This window comes from Prionailurus bengalensis, chromosome D4 (genome assembly GCF_016509475.1).
Source record: "Prionailurus bengalensis isolate Pbe53 chromosome D4, Fcat_Pben_1.1_paternal_pri, whole genome shotgun sequence".
Taxonomy (NCBI): Eukaryota; Metazoa; Chordata; class Mammalia; order Carnivora; family Felidae; genus Prionailurus; species Prionailurus bengalensis.
In genome coordinates, this window is record NC_057359.1 from 7513428 (window position 1) to 7536868 (window position 23441).

General features: G+C 44.2%; 1 protein-coding gene across 1 annotated transcript in view; it reads left to right on the forward strand.

Moving 5' to 3' along the window:
• GLIS3 (GLIS family zinc finger 3) overlaps positions 1-23441 on the forward strand; it is a 447070-nt gene that overhangs the window by 332285 nt on the left and 91344 nt on the right. Inside the window, exons 5-6 of the mRNA XM_043565257.1 lie at positions 12896-13057; positions 17130-17240. Of these exons, the coding sequence (XP_043421192.1) occupies positions 12896-13057; positions 17130-17240 (273 nt within the window). The remainder of the gene's footprint in view (positions 1-12895; positions 13058-17129; positions 17241-23441) is intronic.

The window sequence follows — 23441 nt, forward strand, 5'->3', positions numbered from 1 at the left end:
TTTCCCTCCAGACCTGAGGGTCTGTTGAGTTCTACTCATCTTTTAGTATTCCCCATTGTTTGTTAGAACAAGCCCCGTGCTTACGAGTGTACAGTTTTTCTGAGTAGATTTTAAGCCCTAGAAACGTCGTTTTAAAAAAAGAGAAAGGGAGGGAGGGAGGGAAAGAAACATTAGAATGTAAATAACTTGCATTTCAATATAGAATAACTCATTTGTCCATTAATCGACAAATCTGCATTGAAAGCTCAGCGTGCACACTCGTACATCATGAAGAGGCCCGGGCTGGCCCCTGTCCTGAAGGGGCTCACCTTCCGTGAGGATGTTCTAGAAGAAGGAGACTAAACCTAAGCTTGGGGACAGAGAATGCTTTCCTGAAAAAGGGATATTTCAGCTAAACTGTAAAAGATGAGGATTTAAGCAGGCAAATAGGAAGAAAACATTTTCTAGGCAAAGGAAATAGCACGTGCAAATGCCCTGCGGTGAGAAAGGTCATGGCACCTTTGAGGAACTGCAAGACCAGTGTGGACGGAGCAGAGGGATGAGAGGGGAGGAGGGCGCGGCGAAGAGGACGAGGTAGGAGACTGTAGGCTGAAGACTGTACCACAGGAGAGCAACACCCTAAGATTTCCGGTTTCTAACAGAGAACTCTGGTAGCAGTGTGGAGACTAGATGGGGGTGGGGGGAGAGGGAAACGGGTGGACCTGTTAGGAACATGTTAAAGTAGACCACGTGGGAGAGGGTGGCTTAGATCAGGGAGGTCAAATGTTGATGGAGAGAATAGGCATGTTTGAGAGATACTTCTGAGGACTTGGAGAGTAGACGTGGGTCTGGGAAAGAGGAATGTGTCAAGGATTATGTCCAGACTCTGGGCCTACACTGCTGGGTGAATGGGGAGCAGGGACTGAAGACTCCGTTTTGGGAAAGGTCATTGTTGGAATTTACTTTGGGGTGTCTGTGAGCCATCAGTATGGTGATGCTGACTAGGCGGTAGGCCTGGAGCTCAGAGGAGAGGCCTAGGCCAGGTTTAACAGCTGATAGCCACGTGCCTTCTCATGCGACACGGGTTCTGATGTGACGCAGGATTCTTCTGTACCGCCGAGGAAAACAGTAAAATGAACTCTTTCCTCCTTCTTGAGGAATTTTGCTCCAGATGGAATTAGAAGCACCACAACAAATACTTGTCACCGTCGATAAATTGGTGGTAAATACAGGGACCCCTTCGCTGGATGAAATGAGCAAGCATTTAGGTTGTAAGGTATTTCATTGTTTGCAGCCTTGAGGTCCTTGTAGAATGCTCAGGTTGAGTGTTTCGTGTCACGTCTCACAAAAGAAGATCAGAACCAAGAACATAAGGCTTACGGTACTTTTCAGTCATCACTAATGGTTCGCTCTGTGCTCAGACTTTGGTGAGAATGATTGGTATAATTTAGGATGGTTGACCCTATTCGCTGTAGTAACTTTAAACTATTACTATTTTTCACTTCGTGAGGAAACAAAAGAAAAAAAAATGTGTTTGGATTCCTTCCAAGACACGTTTCTTTCGTTCTCTCCTTGACCTTTTGAGAAGGAACATTCCCTTGGAGTTACATGGAGGGAAAACTTGGTTAAATAATTGAGCCAGAAGGCCATGTTCAGCTGTGCAACTTTATCAAGCCACTCAACCTTTCTGGCCTTAATTCCCTTCCTTCACTTGTAAAAGAGGGAGAAAATGTGGTCGCCTAAAAGACGATAACAATAATAATGGCTAACTATTTTTGGAGAACTTACTGCGTGCTAAATTCTTTCATATCAGGATTACTGGCTCTATAAGACAATCAGAGAGATGAAATAAAGGAAGAAACGTGTCTTAGACGGAACATGTTTCACTCAGCTTTTTGTAACTGTTTGCAATGTAAGAAACCATAGAAGTTTAAATTTAACGAAAAGGCTAACTATTCCGAACAATAGGCCAGTATTCTCATCAAGTGAATACACCTGAGATGATCCACATCCTACCCAGGCTTGACAGTTTTAGGTAGAATTTTATGTAGACCTGTCATTCTTGGGATCAATGGAGTCAAGTTCCAAAGAGAGAAGGTAGAAATGGCGTTAAGTGAAGGGAATTAGGATTATGATTCTTAGCCAGAGTATTTTCTTAAGAATTACAGGGATCTTGAAACTCAGTGTATGCATACAGCGATTGGCTATCCTGTGGGTCACAAAACCTAAACGGTCATGATTGGAAAGGGCAAATAGATTGAGTGACAGCTGCTTGCCCATGGGTAAGCCAAGGGATAATGAAGAAGGGGCAAGGCGTGAGAGCGATTTTCTCAGCAACCGAGGGGAGGAAGGGCTCAGAGCGGCGATAGGTAATTTGCAGTCAGAGCAAGGAAAGAGAAGAAGAGCAAGCTGAAGGCACGAAGCCCTTGGTACCTGCTATGTGCCAGTCAGGTGTGTGCAGGGACGGCCACGTGGACAAGCTCAGCTGCGAAAGGAAGAAAACTGGAAGGGATGGGTTTTGGAAGCAGGTGAGAGAGTGGCTTTGATGAAACCGTGCGGGTTGTCACAAAAGGTTGTCAGTCCTGGGACCCTGGAGCTGCCATGCGAGTCACGCTGAGCTCACACCTTTGTAATGGCTGCTGGGGCTAAGGTTTGAGTTCCATTATTTCCATATCTGCTGCTTTTTTTAAGCAGCCAGACACAGATGACTTTTAGCAAGTACAGAATTTATATTTAAGCAGTGCATAATGAAAATCGACGGCTTTTTGTTGAGAAAAGCACAGTGTCAGGAAAATATCCCTATCACTCTCTTTCCCCCTGTCATGGTGGTGGAAATTTTACATTTGAAAGTGAAAAGGCTTAAGATATAATTTTTTAATCCCATCTTTCCTGCCCACTTGTATCTCTTCCAAAGCTTGTCAGGGCCAGATCTAGAATAGTAAGAGCCATTAAAAATTTGGCATCTTGCACTCTGTTTTTTGGAATAGACTCCGTGTGGGCCAATTTATGGTAAATTATTCTCTTCGTGTGTGAATTTCCTTTTCTCTCTTGGCAAATTCATGCTTGCCTCTACACCCCTGCACACAGATCTTAAACACACACATTTATTACAGAATCTGTGTGGGCTATGTGTGTAAGTGTTAAAGTGTGTGCCCATGGCTGTACCCACAAGTGCATATGCACATATTTGCACCTATGTGCTTATATGATAGCAAATTGACTTAAACAGTTTGTCTTGGAGGTTTGTGTTGCTGTATGTATGTTAGCATACATTCTGTTGCAACCCGCAAACAGTTTCTCAGTCAAAAGATGACAGAATTCAGCAATCATTTTGGGAAACACCATAGTAAATAAATATATTGCTTAGCTCTGTTAAACGAAGCATGCCAATTCTTAATAGAACTGAAGGCAAGCGGTGGCGTTTCTCATCTTTGCAGTCAAAGACGATTACAGGGGAGCCAGTCCACTGCCAAAGGGAAAGGCAGAGCCAAGGCCTTGCTACGGCCCCCGTACTCTGAACACAGAGAGCTCTGGAGCTCGGTGTCCTTGTCACCTGGGATCATATGGGGTGGCAGCGTCCGCCTCCCACCCGGAGAGCTGTCGGGTGGTGGGCAGGGGCAGGGCGTCATGCGAAATTACTTGACCTGCTCTTTGGGCATACTTGACTCGGGGCAACTCAGGGCACGGTCCCAAAGATCTTGTTTCTTTGCACGAGAAGCCCTGATGAGAGTCTCTTTCCTGGCATATTGGAGAGCATATTAGCTCAGCTCTTCAAGGGCAGTTTAAAACAGTTTCTTTTCCTTTATGTATGAAGAAGGCGCACATTTATGTGCCTCGAATTATTGCTAATAACGTGTTCCCAGTGGGCCTGTGTATGTTTAGCTCAAGTTTGGAAAAGGGTGTGGTGGGAAAACTGCTCACTCACTCACTTCGCCAGTGTTGCTGCATATTTCTCAGAACATTAATAGAGAGGTCAGTGCATCGCGTCCACGAAAAAATAAAAAGATACAACCACATGTGGGTATTGGTATTAGTATTGTTTCCCCACATGGTTAGATAGCAAGATAATTACATCGATATTTTACAGTAGTCGTCTAGAACTTTCAAATCCGGCAGAACCCACAAATACGTTTTTATAGCGTTTGCGATGTTGATTATTTGACGTCACCATGAAAGCTGACTGGCCCTACCTAATTAGAAGGCCTTAATGAGCTTTACTACACAGGGAAGTCTAGGAAATCAATATGGTTGTTTTTTGGTTTTTTGGTTTTTTGGGTTTTGTTTTTTTTTTTTTTTTTTGTACAAAGAGTTCATTCTCTCCATTTCGTTCGGCATTTATTTAGCAAATAATCTGCAGTCACTTGAGTACATGCCAAGCACTGTACCCAGTGCTAAAACTCGGGCCCTTGTCCTCGTAAAGCTCACGGCCTAGCGGGGGGAGACACACACTCCTCCAATTAGGGTAGGGCCGCGTGTTAGCAGGGCAGCGGGCGAGGCCTGGTGGGCATGTGGGGAGCGACCTTTTGGGCCTTGCTGAAAGCATAAAGGAAGGTGTCACAGAGGAGGTGACTCCAGGCTAGAGGGTCAGTCGTATGTCACCACTTACGGGGACTAGCACATGCAGAGGCCGACACAGAAAGGCGCATGCTGCTTCATTAAGGAACCGCAGCTGGCCTGGCCGGCCGCCCGGGGTGGGGGACAGAGAGGGGGAGCGGGCCTCACTGCGCATGCGCTCAGCCTTTCTTCCCGTTTCTGTTTCTCCCCTTCCCCTTCCTTCTGCTTAATTTAGTTGCCTTTTACTTCGTCTATCCCTCTCTGTCCTGAAAGACCTGAAACTCGAGCGACCTTTTAGAAAAACTAGAGTTTTAGGGAATGTTTCTGACATTTAAAAAAAAAAAGTGAAAAATAATGTCTAAAATCCAAAAGTGGATTCTCTCACCTGTCAGTTTCCTTAGTTTAGTACGTAGAAAATAATGTGGGGGGTGTCGGAGCGGGCTGGGTCAGATCCCAGATTTACTCTGCCATCCGTCTGTCTCCTGGAATGCCCTGTGAAGGCAGAGAAGGCAGCATAGGGCCTGATGATTCTGTTGTATCATCCACAGAGCCTAGTTACTACCGCATGTGCAAGAAACTCCGAATTTCCCAGTGCCTTTGAGGAGCAGGGGGGCTTGGTCACTTTGGTATACAGACTGGCACTGAAAGATTTGGAGCGAGTGTCTTCGTTAATACAGAGTCGCACAACATCTGAATGTTGCTTTTTGATACTCTGCGGTGCTTGTGTGGGTCCATGTGTGTGGAAGGAATCATATATGACATGTGGAGATCAGAAACACAGATACAAAGAAAATTAAGTAATTTGATCTCTTTCAGGTACATTTACGCAGGACCAATTACAGGCCCTAAATATATTTGCTCTACTGATGTGTAATCATACCGCATTTACTGAGATCTGACTGTCAGCCTGGGAAACATACATGCTCTAGTGGATATGTATTTGCAGATTGCACGAAATCAATGCTAATAATAACAGCAGGCTCAGGCAACTTACTTATTATTATATTTAAACCACGCCAGACAACGTTGTTCATTATTTGCCCACTCACAGAATAATTATTTGCTTGAGATTATAGCTTTCTGGCATTGTACGGACACAACACGAGTAACATATGATACCTTATACTTGTTGACTAACTGGAGAGGGCCATATGATCTGACTTCAATACCCGTGTTGCACTGTGGGGGTATATTCGCTTTCTGATTGCAAATACAGTGGGATGAGGTCCCACTTGTCCCCAGCAAGTTTCAAGCGTTACAAACCAGACACTTGATAATTTCCATAAAAATTTAATATGGTTCAAATGTTGGCACAGAAACAACATACTTCTCTCTACATGGTCATGTGGCTTCTCGAAAACATCGCTTTGATTTTTGTTTTCTACGCTGGACCCTCATTCGCTTTGCCACCTCTTGCAGAGCAAGGACCCTTTTGAGGATCGACTACTACCCATAGCCCACAATGTTAGGAAGCAACGACTTGCCTTAAGCCAGCAAGAAATACATGCGTAGTGCCCGTTTGGGTAAAACTTTGTTTCAGACACATTTCTTAATCAAAACCAAGAGGCGCAAGAAGCCGGGAAGTTGCATTTATGAGCTAGTTAATAGATTCGTTGTGTACATCAGAATAACAGGGAAAAAAGACACAGTAACTGGGATCCCTTTATTCCGGGTTAGGAAAACATTACAGAAAGGGTTTTATATTAATTCTACAAAACTTGTAATGGTTCCAGAAGATCTGGATACATGAGTCCCGTAGGTCACTTCAGAACGCCAGCCGAGTGGCGCACGGGAAGGGAGGCTCAGGACCCCCAGGTGTGAAGCGCCTTCTCCCGTCTTGCTGCCGGATCCAGACCCACCGGCAGGGAAACTTGGGAGGCTGTCTCAGGAGGTGCAAGTGCACGTCGATGTAGATATTTGGAATCTTTGGAAAATCAGTCCGGGGCGCCCCGCTCTCTCTGACGTCCAGAGAATTCTCGAAGGAAGCAGGGCTCACCCTACCAAGACTTCAGACCGTTTCCCAGGGAGGCCCCTGTGCCTCTGGGTGGAACCTTTGAAAAACTCTTAACGTCAGATATTATTACCTTTCGGCAGCCAAAAGGAAACACGGAAATCCCTCTTCTGTCGGTTAAGTTGTCCCATTACAGATAAGAAGGTGATTAGACGGAAAACATGAGGAAGATCACGAAGCGAGCACACGGGAGGCCTCTTCCGCGTCCTCGCCCCAGAATTGGCAGTCTGCAGGAAACACCAAGGGGAAGAAATTCCCCATTTCTCAGTGTAGTGAATGCGTGAACCAGATACCTTGAAAAAGCCTCAAAACATTTGAATTATTTCCCTCCTCTCCCTTTATGTCACACTAGCTGCAGACCGGTGTGCTGTCAATATTAAGAATTTGCGAGAGCATCCGGGGCTAATAAGAATGCGCGGGGCACAGAGACCACAGGGCCGCGGCGAGGTCAGGCGTGTGTCCAGGCACAGAGGGCAGAGGCAGGAGAAACAAAATCACACGGCCCCGTGGTCCTCCGCCGTCTTTCCATTTTGTATCTTTCTCCCCCCTCCCTTTTTTTTCTGACTTTTCTTCTTCTGCTTCTTCTTTTTTTTTTTTTTCCCAGACAACACTTTCTGTTATCTTCCCACCCTAAATTTTAAAATTAGATTTTACTCTTCCACACTTTGAAGGATGAGGCTGCCACAGTTTGGTTCATCAAAAGCTGTCCCTTTCTTTCTTCTTGCCCCAGTTCTTTTGTTTATTTTCTCTCGTCTTTAAAAAAAAAAAAAAAAATCCCGTTAAGCTCAGGGCAGTCTAACAATCCCTAGAACTGGGTTTCTCAAAGGGTAATCTTGGAACATTCAGCATTTAGAAGTATCACCCAGGAGATCTACCCGGAGCCTCACTCCACACCTTAGGAATCAGAACCTGCATTTTAACAAGATGCCTGGGTGGCTAGTGACTCCTGCTTGAGCTGGGGCATCGCTGTCCCAGAAGGAAACTGGTAAAGCTTGGCTGAATACTGGATGCAGATTTCTCGCCTCCTTCAGATTTCTCGCCTCCTCCGCTCCAGCTTCGGCCCTCTCTCTCATTTACACCTTTTACAGGTATGTCCATGATTCGAGTGGACTTGAACTCTTGGTCTTACTGTGGAAGTCACCTTGACTGTATCCATGGCATTAGAAATATTTGCTGACCTTTCCGCCAATGCCTTTCATCACTGTTGTCTTTGAGCCGTAAGGGGAAGATGTAAACTAGCCGTAATTCATGGGTCCGTTTCTGGAGCTGCCCACACATCATAGCAGCAGCCGTCACTAATGGGATTAATTGGTTTTGACTGATGAAATTGTAAAAGCATATACCTCCAAGGGTCATAAACACGGTGCCTTAATTGAAATCAAATGTATATTTTAGAAAACCTTGCCAGCATCCTAGACTCCTCTCTTTTTGGATTTCGTTGACATTAGTGATGGTATAGAAATCTGATCAGGAAAGGTTTGCTGTTATTACGGCTTTGAATATGAACTGGGCTTCTTAGTACTTTAAGTAGCTGATTAGGGGAGGGAGTAATATTCGACTTGATTATTGGTTACACATATGGAATAAATCCTATTTTAATGGTGTCTAATGAGCCTTTCATTTTCAAAACCTTACACAAAAGCCTCTAATAGAAAGGGAAAGTAATATTTCGAAGGTCATCTTAATACCACTTAATGTCAACAATCTGTAATCAAGCCAATATATATGGATGGTGATTACAGTCCAGTTGTGATCCTTTAAATATGAAATAATCTCCTAAATTAGCAAAGTGGCGTAAGCTCGGGTTCTCTGGGTTTGAGGCAATTTATACGTTTTAATTAAAGTTTGTTACTTGAAAACGGCCTCAGAGTTAGAGATTTTTCTCAGAGTGAGGCTTCGCGCAATGCAGTATTTCCAAAACCCACGAGATTTAAAGATCTGTCACTGCCAGTTTCTTGCGTTGTTCTTCCACGCTCTGTAAAGTCACCGAAATGTGCGCAAATGGGAAACGATGCTTTCTCTCAACGGGAGAATGCAAGGGCTGCTAGAAACCAGAAAGTTGCGCTGGTCCGGAGGCTACTGAGGGAACCCGTAGGCAATAACCTCTTTCAGAACCAGGTATCTGCCTGGCAGCAGATTCAAAAGTCAGGAATTTTCAAGAATCTCTAGTACGAGACCGGCATTCTGAAATTTTGTGCCATTTGCCGGGTGACTAGAGAGAACCGGCCTTCCCTCCACAACAGAGACGTTTCCAGGCCAGGGCTATTGCTGGTTCGCAGAGCTCTCGGCCCCAATGAGAAGTGGGTGAATCCTGCAAGACGGTTTACTTCTGTCAGGAGATTTGAAGCAAATCCACGGTGGTTAGGATGTGAACGGCATTCATGGGTAGGATAGAACGTCAGAATCTCCTGGAGGGCTTATCAACACTCAGGTGGCTGCCCCCCACCCCGGCCGGGGTTCTATTCCGTACGTCTGGGTGGGGCTGGGAATTCCGGGATTTCTGGCAGACTCTCAAGGCCATGGGATGCTGCTGGTTCCTGCAGCGCCTCTCTGAGAATCCCTGCTCAAGGTTCATCAGTATGTAAGTGGCTGCTTCCTTCTTCCCAGGAGTGAAGTTTGAGTTTCATTCATATTCCTCCTCCCAGTGCCTAACACATAGTACCCTGCTCAGAGGGCTTGCCCAGTGTTTGCTGGGGACAAAGAAAGAAGGTTATTTACGTGTCATTAACTAGCATATATCAGACCCCTGCCCCACCCCCACTCCCTCCCTCCCACATTACCATCCTGTATTTGTCTTTCTTTTGCTTTCTGTGTTTCCTCCTTCTGCTAACCCCCTTGGATTCTCAGAGTTTGTTTTTCTCTTTTTGCATGCTTCCTTGAACCATGGGGAACCTCGGGCTTGGTGGTCTGGTTTTACCAGCCCTCCAGCCAGTCTGGAAAGGAGAGGACCTGAGAGTAGTCTGTTGGTCAAGTCTAGTGTAAGGCTTGCTTGGTGACAGTGACCCAAGCAGGCAGGTGACACTTTGGACCTTGGGTCTCAGGATGGACGTTGTGCTTTAGGAAACCTGATAGGAAAGCATTTGGCTACCCAAGGAAACAGTCTTTTTGTGGTCCTTGCTTTCCTAGGTGTAGATGTTCATTCACAATGTGAAACTCACTCATTAAAGATTTAGAAAACATGAAAAAAACCAAAAAGGAATAACAACATAATAATAAGGAAAAAGGCATCCATTTGCCCAGACACCCAAAGCATCCAGTTTTGGAGTATTCTGTAACAGTCTTTTATAGTTCTATCTAAATGTTAGTTTATTTTTAATGCATTTGCATTTAACTGAATTTATAAATCTAGGGGTAAAATTGCCCTGAGGGAAAGGAAATTCTTGTGTTGAATTACAGGGTTATTCCCATAATGAGTGATAATGATTCATTACAAAATGGTTTGCTTTCAAGTCTCATCCAGACACCATTAGACAAACGAACAGCACCTCCTTCCTCTTCTGGAGAATCATTGGTGTGGCAAGTTCAATCAGGTGTTCAACCATCAGGCCAACCGGCCGTGATGCGTTGGGTGCTAGGCCCCCCGAGGAGGCACTTGTCGATCTCTCGGAGCCTGACTCTACTGGTTTGGGGTTCATGGTTTCGGGTGAACTTTTTCAGCAGGAACGGGTGGGTGGTATATATTATGAGCCCCTGAGTCCAAGAAGTTGCCCTTCTCTTGCCTTTATTCATACAACCCAGTAGGGTCAAACCCCTTCACTGTTCATCTTTTCCCCTAAAAATACTCTAATGCCAGTGCAGGTACCACAGACACTGTTACCTTCCAGCCTTTCTTGCTGCCAAGGAGACATCTGAGACCAGCTGGATTTTCAGGGTTTTGTAGATAATCTTGTGGTTGTCATTTTCAGTCTAGGCGCTCATAGTTTCTTCCGTCTTTGCTCTTTAAACATGGTCAGGATGTTCTGAGATGCAGGTCACTCTTCACTCATTTGCTCCGAATGCCACAAGCCGCTTAGTCTTCAGTCACTGCCCCCGTTAATAGTAATAGTAGCATATTAGTGGATTTTAACTGGACATTTAACAGGAGAGAGCATGGAAACACCAGTATGACATCCACTTTATGTGCCATCAGGTGGATGGTTTGATTTAGTTCTAGGACGTGCTTGAGATCCCCCTAATCACTCTGCAGTAGATCGGGGAGGGGGGAGTGTCTTGTTTGTCTGGTGCTTGGAGAAACCTCATTCACCTGTTCTAAAGGGGTTCTCCAACCCCCATGTTGGTGCCTCGACAACGTAGCCTTCTCTCTGACCAGTATCTGGGACGACTGGACCACAGGGTGGAGGCTGGGGCCTCCCCGGGTCTGGGTCTGCACCCTGGAGCTGGTCCTGGAACAGCATCTCTCCTACAAAAGAGCCTTGCTAGGAACTAGACTACAGGCTTGAGGGGTCCAAGACCACAAGCTCATCTCAGACCCCAGTAGGGCCCACCGGCTGACTCCCACGTCAGATCGGCTGAGCTCCAGCACATTGCTCCGAGTTGTCATTTGGAGAGAACCTTAAAAACAGAGGTTTGGTCGGGAGAGGCCTCTTAGCCATGAATTGGGGGGTCAACATTGAGCCCCTTTACTCTCAGATTTGAGACCCACTCGAAAACCTGCAGAGATAAGCCACTTAACTCCTCTGTCTGTCCCAAGCAGCGTATCATCATATGCCTTTCACTCTGTTCAAAAAGTAGTGGCTTCATCAGCAAATCCTCTTCTGTTCAGGCTAAATTTATTTTTATGTGAAATCGAAATCAGGAAAACACCAAAATTATTTTAAGCAAAATATCAAAATTGAAATAAACCAACATATGTCTGTGAAACATGTATAACTCTCAATCAAGCGTAAGTGCAACTTTCATAAATTTCTTAAAATACTCCAGCACGCAAAATCTGGACGACTTCAATAGATGGAGTTATGACATGTGTGATTATCCTTTCTCCTCAGTTCATCCTTCACTTAAAGATGAAATCTCAGATAGCCAGAGCCTGGCCAGCCCTGGGTCATCCCTTCCTAAACAATGTACCCCACGCTCCATCATCTCTCACGATAAGTGAGAGAACCGAGGAATTTTATAAAATGTCTTCTGGTAAGGTTAATGAATACCTGCTGGTTTTGAATGGAAACCCTCTTAAAGTTACCTTCTTTACTCCTATTCTGTCCTTCCCCCCCATCGTCCCATGTTCCTCTCCAAGAAATGAGGTTTCTGGATCGCTTGAAACCTACTAGGCTTTGTTCTGGTACCTTTTCCATATTTCTACGTTTCCTTTGCAGCGGGGACTCAAATGGGATTCAAATTGTCAAAGCGGCATCAGCATTCTAGGGCTTGGCAGTGAAGAGCGAGTCCTAGGGGGTGTGCCCACCTCACACTTATGCTTCGTTTACAGGCTTTCTCTTACACGTTCTCTTTACTAGATGGCCACTTCAGGACTGGACTCACCGTGAGCCTCTTACATAACAGCTGTTATTTTGCCCACAGAAGACATGAAATAAATAATACCATCAATAAATATTATTGACCAACCAGTAAAGCATTTCTTGAAATCCTCAGCCCTTCACTTTCAATTCCTCTCTTCATGAGCTAGGTAACAACATTTCTTAGAAAAACAAAAACAAGCAAAACGATCACTCTTTGGAAAACGTTCCCAGCACTGAAATGAATTGTGTTCCAGTTCTGCTTTTAAAAGCATGCTAAAAAGACTCCATCTCATTAGGCTTGGCGTCACAGTGGACGTTAACGGAGTCATTCTTTGGGGGAGTCGAAAAAGTCCTGAAGATTGTTCGGGAAGCTACGATCGTAACGATTCCACGGAAACACGCCGTTTTCATCTTGGACTCTGGGATCTGCTGCTCACCTTTATTCTCATACTTTGATTTTTTGTTGTCGTTGTTAGTTTATTAGTTGTCAAAAGTTTCTTCCTTCCTGGTTCCTTCCATTTAGACCAATTTGGAAATGGAAAAGTGTGTTAATTTTTTCATAAATCTTTAAGACACGCATTACTGTATTTTTATTAACTGAGCCAGATGGTTCACAGCAAATTTTCTCTGACATAAGTAATCACAGAAATCAGGTTGGGACCCAGATCTGGTGTGGAAAGTGGCATGTATATTAGTGGAAAAATGCAGTTCACATAAATATGTGGATATTTTTAGAATATTTGTTACTGTTTGGATTTCATTTTATTTTATTATTTTTGTGTTTTGGTTTTGGCTAAATACACACTAAGGACCTGTTTTTTTTTTCTTCCCTGTCCCCCCAGACCCAAACAGTCAAGCTCCTTCTCAACAGCTGAAACTTGTTTTCTCTTTGCAGTTTGAAGGTTGCAAGAAGGCCTTTTCAAGGCTTGAGAATCTCAAGATTCACTTGCGGAGCCACACAGGCGAGAAGCCCTATTTGTGCCAGCACCCAGGCTGTGAGAAGGCGTTCAGTAACTCCAGTGACCGTGCCAAGCACCAGAGGACACATCTGGACACTGTAAGGACAGCATGGGCTTTCCAGCTGCCAGCCCCGAGCCCTGAGCCCCGGTGTGAGGAAGGGCCCATGTGATAGTGGGACAGGAAGGTGTTTGCTTTATGGTCTGCAGGTTATAGGGACAATGCCAAGGGCAGCAGTGGAACCTTGGTAAAGGTCCAGAAGGGGCCCCGCCTGGCTCTTTCCTCATTTTTCTGTAGTCACAGGTTACCCTAAATATTACAACCGCCTGAGACAGAGTTGTGTGTATGAAATAAAGGCATTTCAGGGGCTGTCGCATAACAGGTTTTAGTACAGAGAATGACTGCTGGGGATTGGACATCATCATAAGTATTCAAATATCGGGATGCTGAAGTAGATCATATATACTGTTGCTGGAGAGGAAGCATTGTGGTTTTTGGGTTTTTGTTACTGTTGTTGTTTTGTTTTTTTACCCTGGTTCTTTTCTTATTGCCATAAGAACTTTGAGGCTGGCATGGTTACTGAGTGACTCTGGCCTTTTGCTTTAGAGAAGCCACCTGGCATTTTCACCTTCGGGCGATCTGCAGAGCATCCGCACATCTTTCCCCCGGGTTAAGTTTCCCCGAGCCGCCCGCCGCTGTTGTGTTAACAGCCACAGATCCATTGGCATAACTCCTGTGAGAACGACTGATTGCCAGTATCACACCTTCACTCTCTCAGTGCCGTAACATTCTGCTCGTTCTCTGAGGCTCTTTTATTTTCTCAGTTCTGTTGATTGTCCTCTTCGGCATTTCTCAAGTTTCGAAGCCATTTTCCTTACACGGGGCCAGGTGGACTCCGTGCAGTTTCGCTTCACTCAACAAAGCCATCAGGATGGATGTCTCGTACACATCCCAGAGCTCTTATCCCACGTGCTTGCAAATAATATATTCATGGCAGTACTTTTTCAGTGTTAACATTCTGATGTCTATTATTAAACTACACCAGAATTTGAATTTTGAAAAGATACTGTTATTTCTACACACCTTCTCATACATATTTAAGATTCTTCTGATGTTACAGTTGACATATTTATTAAATTTTATATTAGGTCTCTATTAGTCATATTGATAGAAGTCATTTTAGCTATATGTCACATAACCTTTCTAAACAGCATTATCTCCTAAGATACACAACTGTGAGGGTTTGCCTGGTAAATAGCCGAAATATAATTAGAGCAATATGGACACAGCATAGCCCCCTCCTGCTCTAGCTGGATTGAATCCCGTGATCTTAGGACCACCAGAGTGGAATGTTAAGTGAATAAATTTGGTGACTAGCAGGATTTTTTTTAAAGGTAGAAGTAGTGGGAAAAAAGAATAAATTATGTTAAAATGCCCTATTTTGTAAGTCTAAAATGGCCTTGGTAGAATCTAATAAATTTTCCAATTTGTCATTAAACTTTATCATGGGAGAATGAGCGTTCACAAGACAAGATTGTCTTGAGAAATTGCCTCCACTCTAGCTAGTTATCTGTAGTTTGTAAGAACTATTGTAAGCCTGAGTGTTACGGCTCTACAATACCCTTCTTTACTTGGAGCTAATTTTAGCTAATCAGACTATGAGCATTTTCTAAAATCATTTTGGAATTCAAAAAAAAAAATCACGTTTTAAAACTTTTGAGGAAAGCTACCACAGATAATAATTTCGTGATTCAGTTCAATGCAGTAGCTTTTAAAACCCAGCCATTTTTATTTTTTTTTAACTACCTCTCTATTAAATCTTTTAAAACCATCGTTCCTCCTTTTAAGATGCAAACCTACCTCCTGTTTAAATTTTTATTGCGTTAAACGAATTGTTAAGGTCTTTTTAAATCGTGCAGAAATTAAGCATTTGTTTTCAAAAGCAAACTGTAGCTGCTTGAAGAATGTATTATTTAAATTTAGGCCCCCATTTCCTTTCATTAACCACTCCTTATGCTAATGCTGTCAGAATTTTGGATAAAGTATCTTTTCTTCAGCTCAGGGGATTCTTACAGGAAAATGATTTTTCCCAAGTTCAAAATTCTAACCCTGAAAAGTTTTATTAACTTATTTCCCTATTAGCATCTTACCGTCTAAACAGGGGAAGTGATTTTACAGTGCACATGGAAAATATAGTTTAATAAAGTATAGCATGCCATTTAAAGCTGGGGTAACCTGAGGTCAAATTACGGGTACACCACTTGGACCCGCCCCTGACATTGCTATTTTGGCACACTGATCCCAGGTGGCTAACAGCAGGGGAGAGAGTGAAGGCCAGCTGGGAGGGATGGTGAGATGTTTCAAGAACATCCCAAACTCAAATACAAAATGACATTACCCTTTTCTTTTCAACCCAGATATTAGTGACCATCGTAATAATAATAGGGTTGGTTTATATAACGTGTTAATGTTCCCAAAGTTGTTTTTTTTGTTTCTTTGTTTTTTTGTTTTTTTTTGAACATGCCACATCTCCTCTAGTGCCCAGAATGCAAGTTTATGTGGTTACAACATGACCGCTAATAGAGATATCAGCTGGTTGTTCCCCTAAAGCCAGGGCCGGGTGGGGAAGGCTATGGCAAGACCGCTGTGCGAACCCAGAAGAGATTCCCAGGTGAAAGAAAACTTTTGTTTGCCCGAGGGAAACTCGTTGACTAGTGACTTCAGCCCATGTTGGCTCGCCGTTGGCAAAACCTGAGATACGGAGAGCCTGGTGCATCCAATGTTCATTGTTAGCATTCTTACATGTGACGCGGGACCCAGCATACCATGAAACCATTCAGACCTGTTGGGTGATTCAGTCAATCAGTCACTCAAGGAACAGAGACATCAAACTTCGAATTCAAATTGGGAGTGTCCAACTAAATTATATATTCATGACTTTACCTTGTGCTTGGAATCAAAAATGGCAGAAACAAAAAAGTGAAGCATAAATACAGCTTCCAGCGGGGCAAGAATCCACGTAGATGTTGGTTCCCGAAATGACAAACATCCACATGAAAACAGGAGCAAACTGGAAATAATAATTTTTAAAAATCTGAATTTTTTTTCTTCTTTTTGGTCATTGGAAGAGCAGGTTCCTAGAGCAAGCATCCTATTTTAGGGGCAGGGTTTCACTTCTCCTGCTTACATTTCAAATCATGAGGGCACAACTCCAATTAACGTCACCTACTGAGAGGTACAAAGTGACTCTACGCTGTGACTTACATAGTTTATCTTGCGACTTCTTCTTTTAGTTCTTTGAGTAAACAGTTTCGCTTTATTTCATAACATAAAAGCCAATACTCTCAAACCCTTGCTATGAATTCTGTTGTCACAGTAGGCATGGGTGCTAAAATTTGAACTGATGTATGGCGTGCTCCCATTCATTCATTCCTCATAATTGTATACCTGTCACCAGGGGTGCAAAAATTAAAAAGATTCTGGGCTCAGCCTTAGGCTCTGTACCTCACATCTCAGGAGCCTGGGGGCGTTGCAGGTGGCCGAAACTTGTGGTCTCATTACACTCAGCCAAGAGCTTACGCGTGTAACCCAGCTGAGCACCGGGCCCCCCCCCATACCTGTCATACCTATAATAAGTTTAATGTTTCTCCGGCTGAGTTTGCGTGTGTCTGTTGTTTGAAACCTATGGTCTCTCGCTCACTTTCCACTAACACTCCCTTTTAATTCTCTCCTTCTCTCTGAATCAGGTTTCCTCTGAAACATTCCCAGTCCTTTCTGGACTTTTCTGCAGCTTCTTTATACCCGAACTCTTAGAGAATGTGTGTTTCCTAGTTTCTGACAATACCAGAGGTTGTTTTCAGGGGAACAGAACTGTAAGTATGACTAGAGATGCTTACTAATGATTCCCACATCCAGAAATGCCACAAGACGTTTTGCGGGGAGAGCACACCCCTAAACGCTGCCTCCTCGTTTCTTGAAAGTTGACTCTCCCCTTTCCCTTGATGCAAACTTACTGGGCTTTCTAATTAAAACCCACAAGTATTACCCAGCATTTCACGTCAGTCAGTTGGTAACAGTTCATGCTCTGAAGTCAGTAGTCTTGAGTAAATCTTCCCTGGTCACCTCTATGATTTAACTACAGCTGTTTTGTTTTTTTTTTCTTTCTCATTTAGAAACCTTATGCTTGTCAAATTCCAGGATGCTCCAAACGCTACACAGACCCAAGCTCCCTCAGAAAGCACGTGAAGGCACATTCTTCCAAAGATCAACAAGCGAGAAAAAAGGTAACTTCGAAAGAGAATGGATCTAGCCAGGAAAGGCACATTTAAGTTACTTTTGGCAGTACTGGGACCTTGTGCAGGGCCCTGGAATTCTTCGACTTCTCAAGGTAGTTTCATGCATTAGACTCTCTGAGGGGGACATCTTCCCTGAAGTAACAGCAGTGCTGTGGTCTGCATAGCTCGTATGACCAGATAGGAATTTCTGGGGGAGGGCCTGTATGATAAGAATCAGAGGAAATTAGTAAAAGTCACCTAAACCGGAAAGTAACAAAAGGCTTTTATGGAGATTAAGTCCAAATAGCTAAAGAAAATTGAATTGGGAAAAAGAGCACAACAGAAACCCTTTCTGGAGGTAAGTGCTTTTTCCTAAAATATCAATTGGTCAAAACCCTGTTAGTTCTGATGGAGAAGGTAGGTGTATCTCCAGGATGATTAAGTGCAGAATATCCCTCCCTTTAAGCTTAGAAAAAGACACGTTTCTTTTTTTTTTTTTTTCAACGTTTATTTATTTTTGGGACAGAGAGAGACAGAGCATGAACGGGGAAGGGGCAGAGAGAGAGGGAGACACAGAATCGGAAACAGGCTCCAGGCTTGAGCCATCAGCCCAGATCCTGACGCGGGGCTCGAACTCACAGACCGCGGGACCGCGAGATCGTGACCTGGCTGAAGTCGGACGCTTAACCGACTGCGCCACCCAGGCGCCCCCAGACACGTTTCTTAATAGGTACTGTGTATGGAAATCTGAGAGAGGAACTGAACCTAAAATGACTTTAATATCGGTGAGGAATTAATGTGGCTTTTAGCGCACATAGAAATCATAGAGTTTTGGATTTGGGAGAAATGTTAAAGATCAACCAGCCAACCTGTCTGACTGACTGACTCTCTGTCTCTCTCTCCCCACCTCCCTCTCTCTCTCTCTCTCTCTCTCTCTCTCTCTCTCTCGTGATCTCGTAAGATCTCCAGCAAGTGGTCGGCCCCATGGTGACAAGGAGTTTAGCAGCTTTCGAGGTCCCAGTAACTGAGTTTCTAACTTTTTGGACCAATAAGCAACTTCTCACCATTGGCAGAAAACCACACTGAGCTGACCTTAGCTTTATGAGTGTCTCATTTGTGTTGAGATGGTACCTGATTCATGTAAGGGCCCTTCGTAACAAATTTAAGGGAAGTCTTAAGATTCACAATACTTCAAGTCCCCATGATGTGATTGAACCCCATGACCCTGGTGTTCAGGTCACTGTGGCTTCCAGTTAACTAGAATCGTGCATTCTTTCCTGGTTTATAGGGATTTAATGCTTTTATGTTGGGAAATGCTGTGTAGTCTTTTTTTACTTGAGGTTTTTCTTCTTGAGAGGTGTTAGCACAGTGCCAGTTGAAGGCTCATATATGGAAAGAATTTGACCTCTTCCCTGCGAATTAGAAAAATGCCCAGTTGGAAGGATTTGATAGATGCTCTTAATTGTATGTAAACCCACTCTTGTAAGTCAGTTGTTAAATCATTTTTTTTTCTGTAAGTCTCTTCTATTGGAATACAGTAAACTGATAACAGATGACCATTAAACCCACACTGAAGATATTCCTGTACCGTAGAAGAGTAAGGAACTGCTAAGTGAATTAATAATCTAAAGCTCTAAGGAGGACACTTAATATTTGAACAATACCAACGTTGCATGCTGTGTTGCAGGACCACGGTCTAACGGCTTTTGCCATTATCTCCGTGTGTATCTTGTGAACTTGAACTGTTAAGTTGTCTTTGTTCAAAAAACAAAAACAAAACAGGGGCGCTTGGATGGCTCAGTCGGTTAAGCATCCCAACTTCAGCTCAGGTCGTGATCTCCATGAGCTCGCAGTTCATGAGTTCGAGCCCTGCATCAGGCTCTGTGCTGACAGCTCACAGCCTGGAGCCTACTTTGGGTTCTGTGTCTCCCTCTTTCTCTAACCCTCCCCTGCTTGTGCGCGCACTCTCTCTCCCTCTCTCTCTCCCTCGCTTGCTCGCTCTCTCTCCGTCAAAAATAAATAAACATATAAAAAATTCAAAAAAAAAAAAAACCTTCTTGAGAGTTTTTTCTCCTAAATCTGACCATCCACCTCCCACGTTGTCTGAAATGTGTGGGGTTTTACCATACTAGGAAATCTATCCTAAGACTGGAGAGCACCTTCACCTTCACAGACAGTAACACCTGCCATGGACATGAGGGAATATAAGTGCCGCATCCAGACAAATAAGCATCACATTGTGTAGTCAACTTAAGAAGGTCACTTAGGTTGACAGTAGGTATGGAAACATAATGAGATATTTTCAGGGATCATTAATTAATTGGTTTCTATTGTTCAGACGTGGTCTGTCTCAGCCTCTATATAAAGGAAGACTTAGTTTGGAGTGTGTGAAAGATTCTTGAAGCACTAATTTGAAAAAGAAAACTGGACCCGAGGCTACAAAATAGAAATTGATGGGCAATTTGTGCAGACAGCCTTCAGCAGTGAGGCTGGGTAGCCAGGGTGTACTTTCGAGGAGCTGTATGATAGCCTAATATCAAATACTGCATTATGCTCTTAATTTTGTCTTCTGTAAAGTGAGGTACTCTGTGCTCATTTAGCTTTTAATGTGCACCTTGTTTCCTGAAAATGGCTGAACTGATGTGGCTGCCTTTCATTGCCCAGACCTTAGTGACCTGTCTTTTTTAATCCGAAGATTCTTAAAATCTGTTACGAATCAGTGACAAATTAATCTGTGGAAATTAAAACGATGAAAGTCGCCCCATCCGATAAAAAGAGGAAATGCCACCCCCGGGAGAAGCATTGTGAATAAACCTGAAAGCAGCCAATCCCCACTTTCAGACCTCGTGCGGTAAACTGGTCTGTGATATTTACATGGTGTACAACGTTGTTACTAGACCTTGGAGAGATTCTAATTGCTAACTCACATCAGTGCTTGGTATTTGAAATATTTCCTGGCAGCAATAATAAACTAAAAGAAAAAAAAAAGTAAGAAACAATAAACCTTTTAAGGCAGAATTAAGATTATTTACGACTTTAATTAAAAATTGAAAACTGGCATCATTTCAAAAAAGCCTTTACAAAAATGTGAATTCATCAAAAATAACCATAAAAATTCCAAGGTGATAAAGGCACAGTGGAGTAATGATCCCAGCCCTGGGGAATTGTTTTGTTGAAAAGAATAAAACCCTTTTCTGTCACACCCTGCTAGTCATGGACTCGTTTAATATACCCTGCCTGCCTGCTTTCCTCTAATCCTCTTTTTAACCTCCCCCTAGACACTAAATGACATTATTTGGGTCTTAACGTTGCCGGCTTTATGAGGCCCTGCTCTGAAATTCGGGCCAGTGAGAAGGCTCCCCGAGCCCGAAGACAGACGCTCATCATACGGCAGAGACCTCACGACTCTGGCCGTGGGCATATGACCCTTCCCCACACCTGTTGGATCCTACTGAAAACCAGGAACCTGAAACCTTAGCTAAATATTATTCAAGCTACGAAGAGAAAAAAGGAAAAGGGCGGGGGAAGCTCTTCGGCAAAGGAATTGGGATAATTTGGCTCATGGCATGCAGAAAATGACTTTTCTCATTGCCTAACGTGTGCACACCCACTCACTCCATCAGGGGAGAGCTGACTTCTTCCGTGGAATGCGCCTTCCCGATCGCGAGTCCATTAAATAGAGGGCTCCGCGAATAAGCAAGTAGCGAGACACTCCACTCCCCAGCGATGATCTCCAGCGAGAATAGAACTTAGCCTGCAGAGCAAAAGGCAGAATCTGTCCTTCAGTTCTGCCCGATAATGAGTGGCAGAAGAAGAGAAAACCAAGGCAGCTTGAAACTTTCCTCAAGGCTGTGAGCTTTATCTGAATTTTTCATTCGTACCCTGGTAGTGGCATAAGGGGTGGGGGGGGGGGCGGTCTCCCTTCGCCTCTGGCTTGTCCTCCAAGCGGACTTCTTTCTTAAAGAGAACGCAAAAGAATGCGGGGCCAGAAGTCAGAGATGGCACGAATGTGCCGTCCATTTCACAGCTCCCGGAAGACGCCAGACTCTGGCCGTTGATTGGTTAAACGTTTTGTTAACATTCACCTCCAGCCCACCCTGGTTGATGACTTTCAGTTTTGCAACTTGGGCGCAGTCTGTTATAAACCCAGCACAGCATCTGAAATGCGGACGAACCCCACGTGCGCCCGTGTTTCCTTCTTGAGAGGTCAGCTCTTACAATAGCTCTCTGGCTAAGACAGAGCAGCTTAGGGATACATCTCTCTTCCGGGAGATGGAATCTGTTCAGAGCCGCCCCCCCCCCCCCCCCGCCCCCAACACACACACATAGAGACTCAAACCTATAAATGATTCCACTGAGTCCCACAAAGCTCACCTTGCTGTGTGTGGTTGTTGGAATCTTCAAAAGCTGTGTGAAAAAATCCATTTCCCCTACATGGAGGCCCATATTACAGTTGCTGGTGTTACTGGTATGGGTGTTGTTTTCCGTACATCTGCCTGGCACAGGGCGTGCACAGTGGGGCACACAGAGCCTTCCGGGTTGTGACTCTCCTTTTTCTTTTTCGTTTTTTCTCCCTCCCTTCCTCCCTCCCTGTCTTCTCTCCCTCTCTTCTCTTCTCTCCCCTCTCCCTCCTCTTTCTTTCTTCCTTTCCTTTCCTTTCCTTTCCTTCCTTCCTTCCTTCCTTCCTTCCTTCCTTCCTTCGTTCCTTCTCAGGAATAAATGAAAAGTCCCTCTGACCCTCAATGGAATGTCAGTAGTAGGCGCCTGTCATGGACACGTGATTTCAAGATGTGCTAACCTGTTTTCCTTTCACGTGATAAATCACATTGGAAATCACTTTGGAAGAGTCACGATGCTCGGTTCACGTTAAAAGGGCACTAAAATGGTTATTTTTCTAAGTGAGTCATTTACCCACTTCCATACTTTAATGGCTGTTGGTGTTGCTTGTATCTGCCCTGAGAACGATGATGGCACCTGCTACCCGGCCCGACTGTCCTGATGCCTCTGTTGAGGGTAACCGATTTTGAGAAGGCCACTGGATTGGCTTTGATAAGGCAAACAATTGTGGCCCAAAGTAGCGGTGTTAATTAATTGAATGTAAATGATAGAAATAAGTCCTCTTAAATTTAACCTCATACTCAAAGCAGCTGATCGGAAGTTGAAGCCAGTTGTGCAGAGGCTTCTGTCTTAGCGAGGCCCAGTGGTCCCAGCCACGCTTTTGAGAGCATTGGTCTACCACCAGGTTCTGGAGCCCTTGAGAAGGAGTTGAGAATCCGTGTCGGGTGTGGGAAGTGGAATGGCGGGGTCACTTGTCCATAAAGTAAGCAGTTTGTGAGAAAAAGCTTCTCTTTCTTTCTGGAGAGATCAGGAAAAGCTGCCTTCAGCCTTGTAAATACAGAAAATTCCAGCGTCTCTGGGCCTAGAGGCCCAGGGTCTTTCTGTAGCTCTTAAAGCAGTGTTGCCCTAAGTGGGTTCTTTGGAACACGTTCCACAGGATGTTATCAGATACTACTTTAAAAAAATTTTTTTTTTAAATGTTTCTATTTATTTTTGAGACCGAAGGAGACAGAGCATGAGCAGGGGAGGGGCAGAGAGAGAGGGAGACACAGATTCCGAAGCAGGCTCCAGGCCCCGAGCTGTCAGCACAGAGCCCGACGCGGGGCTCGAACTCAACGGAGCATGAGATCATGACCTGAGCTGAAGTCGGACGCTCAACCAACTGAGCCACCCAGGCGCCCCTATCAGATACTACTTTTAAAAAGTTTGTTGTTGTCCTATATATTTGGGAAATGCAGAGCTAAATAATATTCAAGGCTTTCTTCTCACAAGAATTCTCAGAGCCTGGGTTATCTGATACTGTGGAGGAAACGGAACATTAAGCCCTGCTCAGAATCACTTGGCCAACAAAACCGTCTTTATCCTCTAGAGCATGTCCTCAAAACACTCTTCCAGTAAATTATTTGAGAAATAATCTCACGCGATTTCATTTCTTTCATCTAGCAAATATTTCTTAGGCACCTGCTGTGTGCCAGGCACTGGGTTAAACCCACATGTCCCAGCGTATACAAGACAGACTCATATCTTCTGTCTTCACAGAGCCACGCTGTCTTGATGAAACCCAACAATGATAAGAAGGTCAACAGAAAATAAGTAACGCAAACCCAGGCAAGGAAACAGGGTGGGAGTCGATACGGAGATGACAAAGAAGGA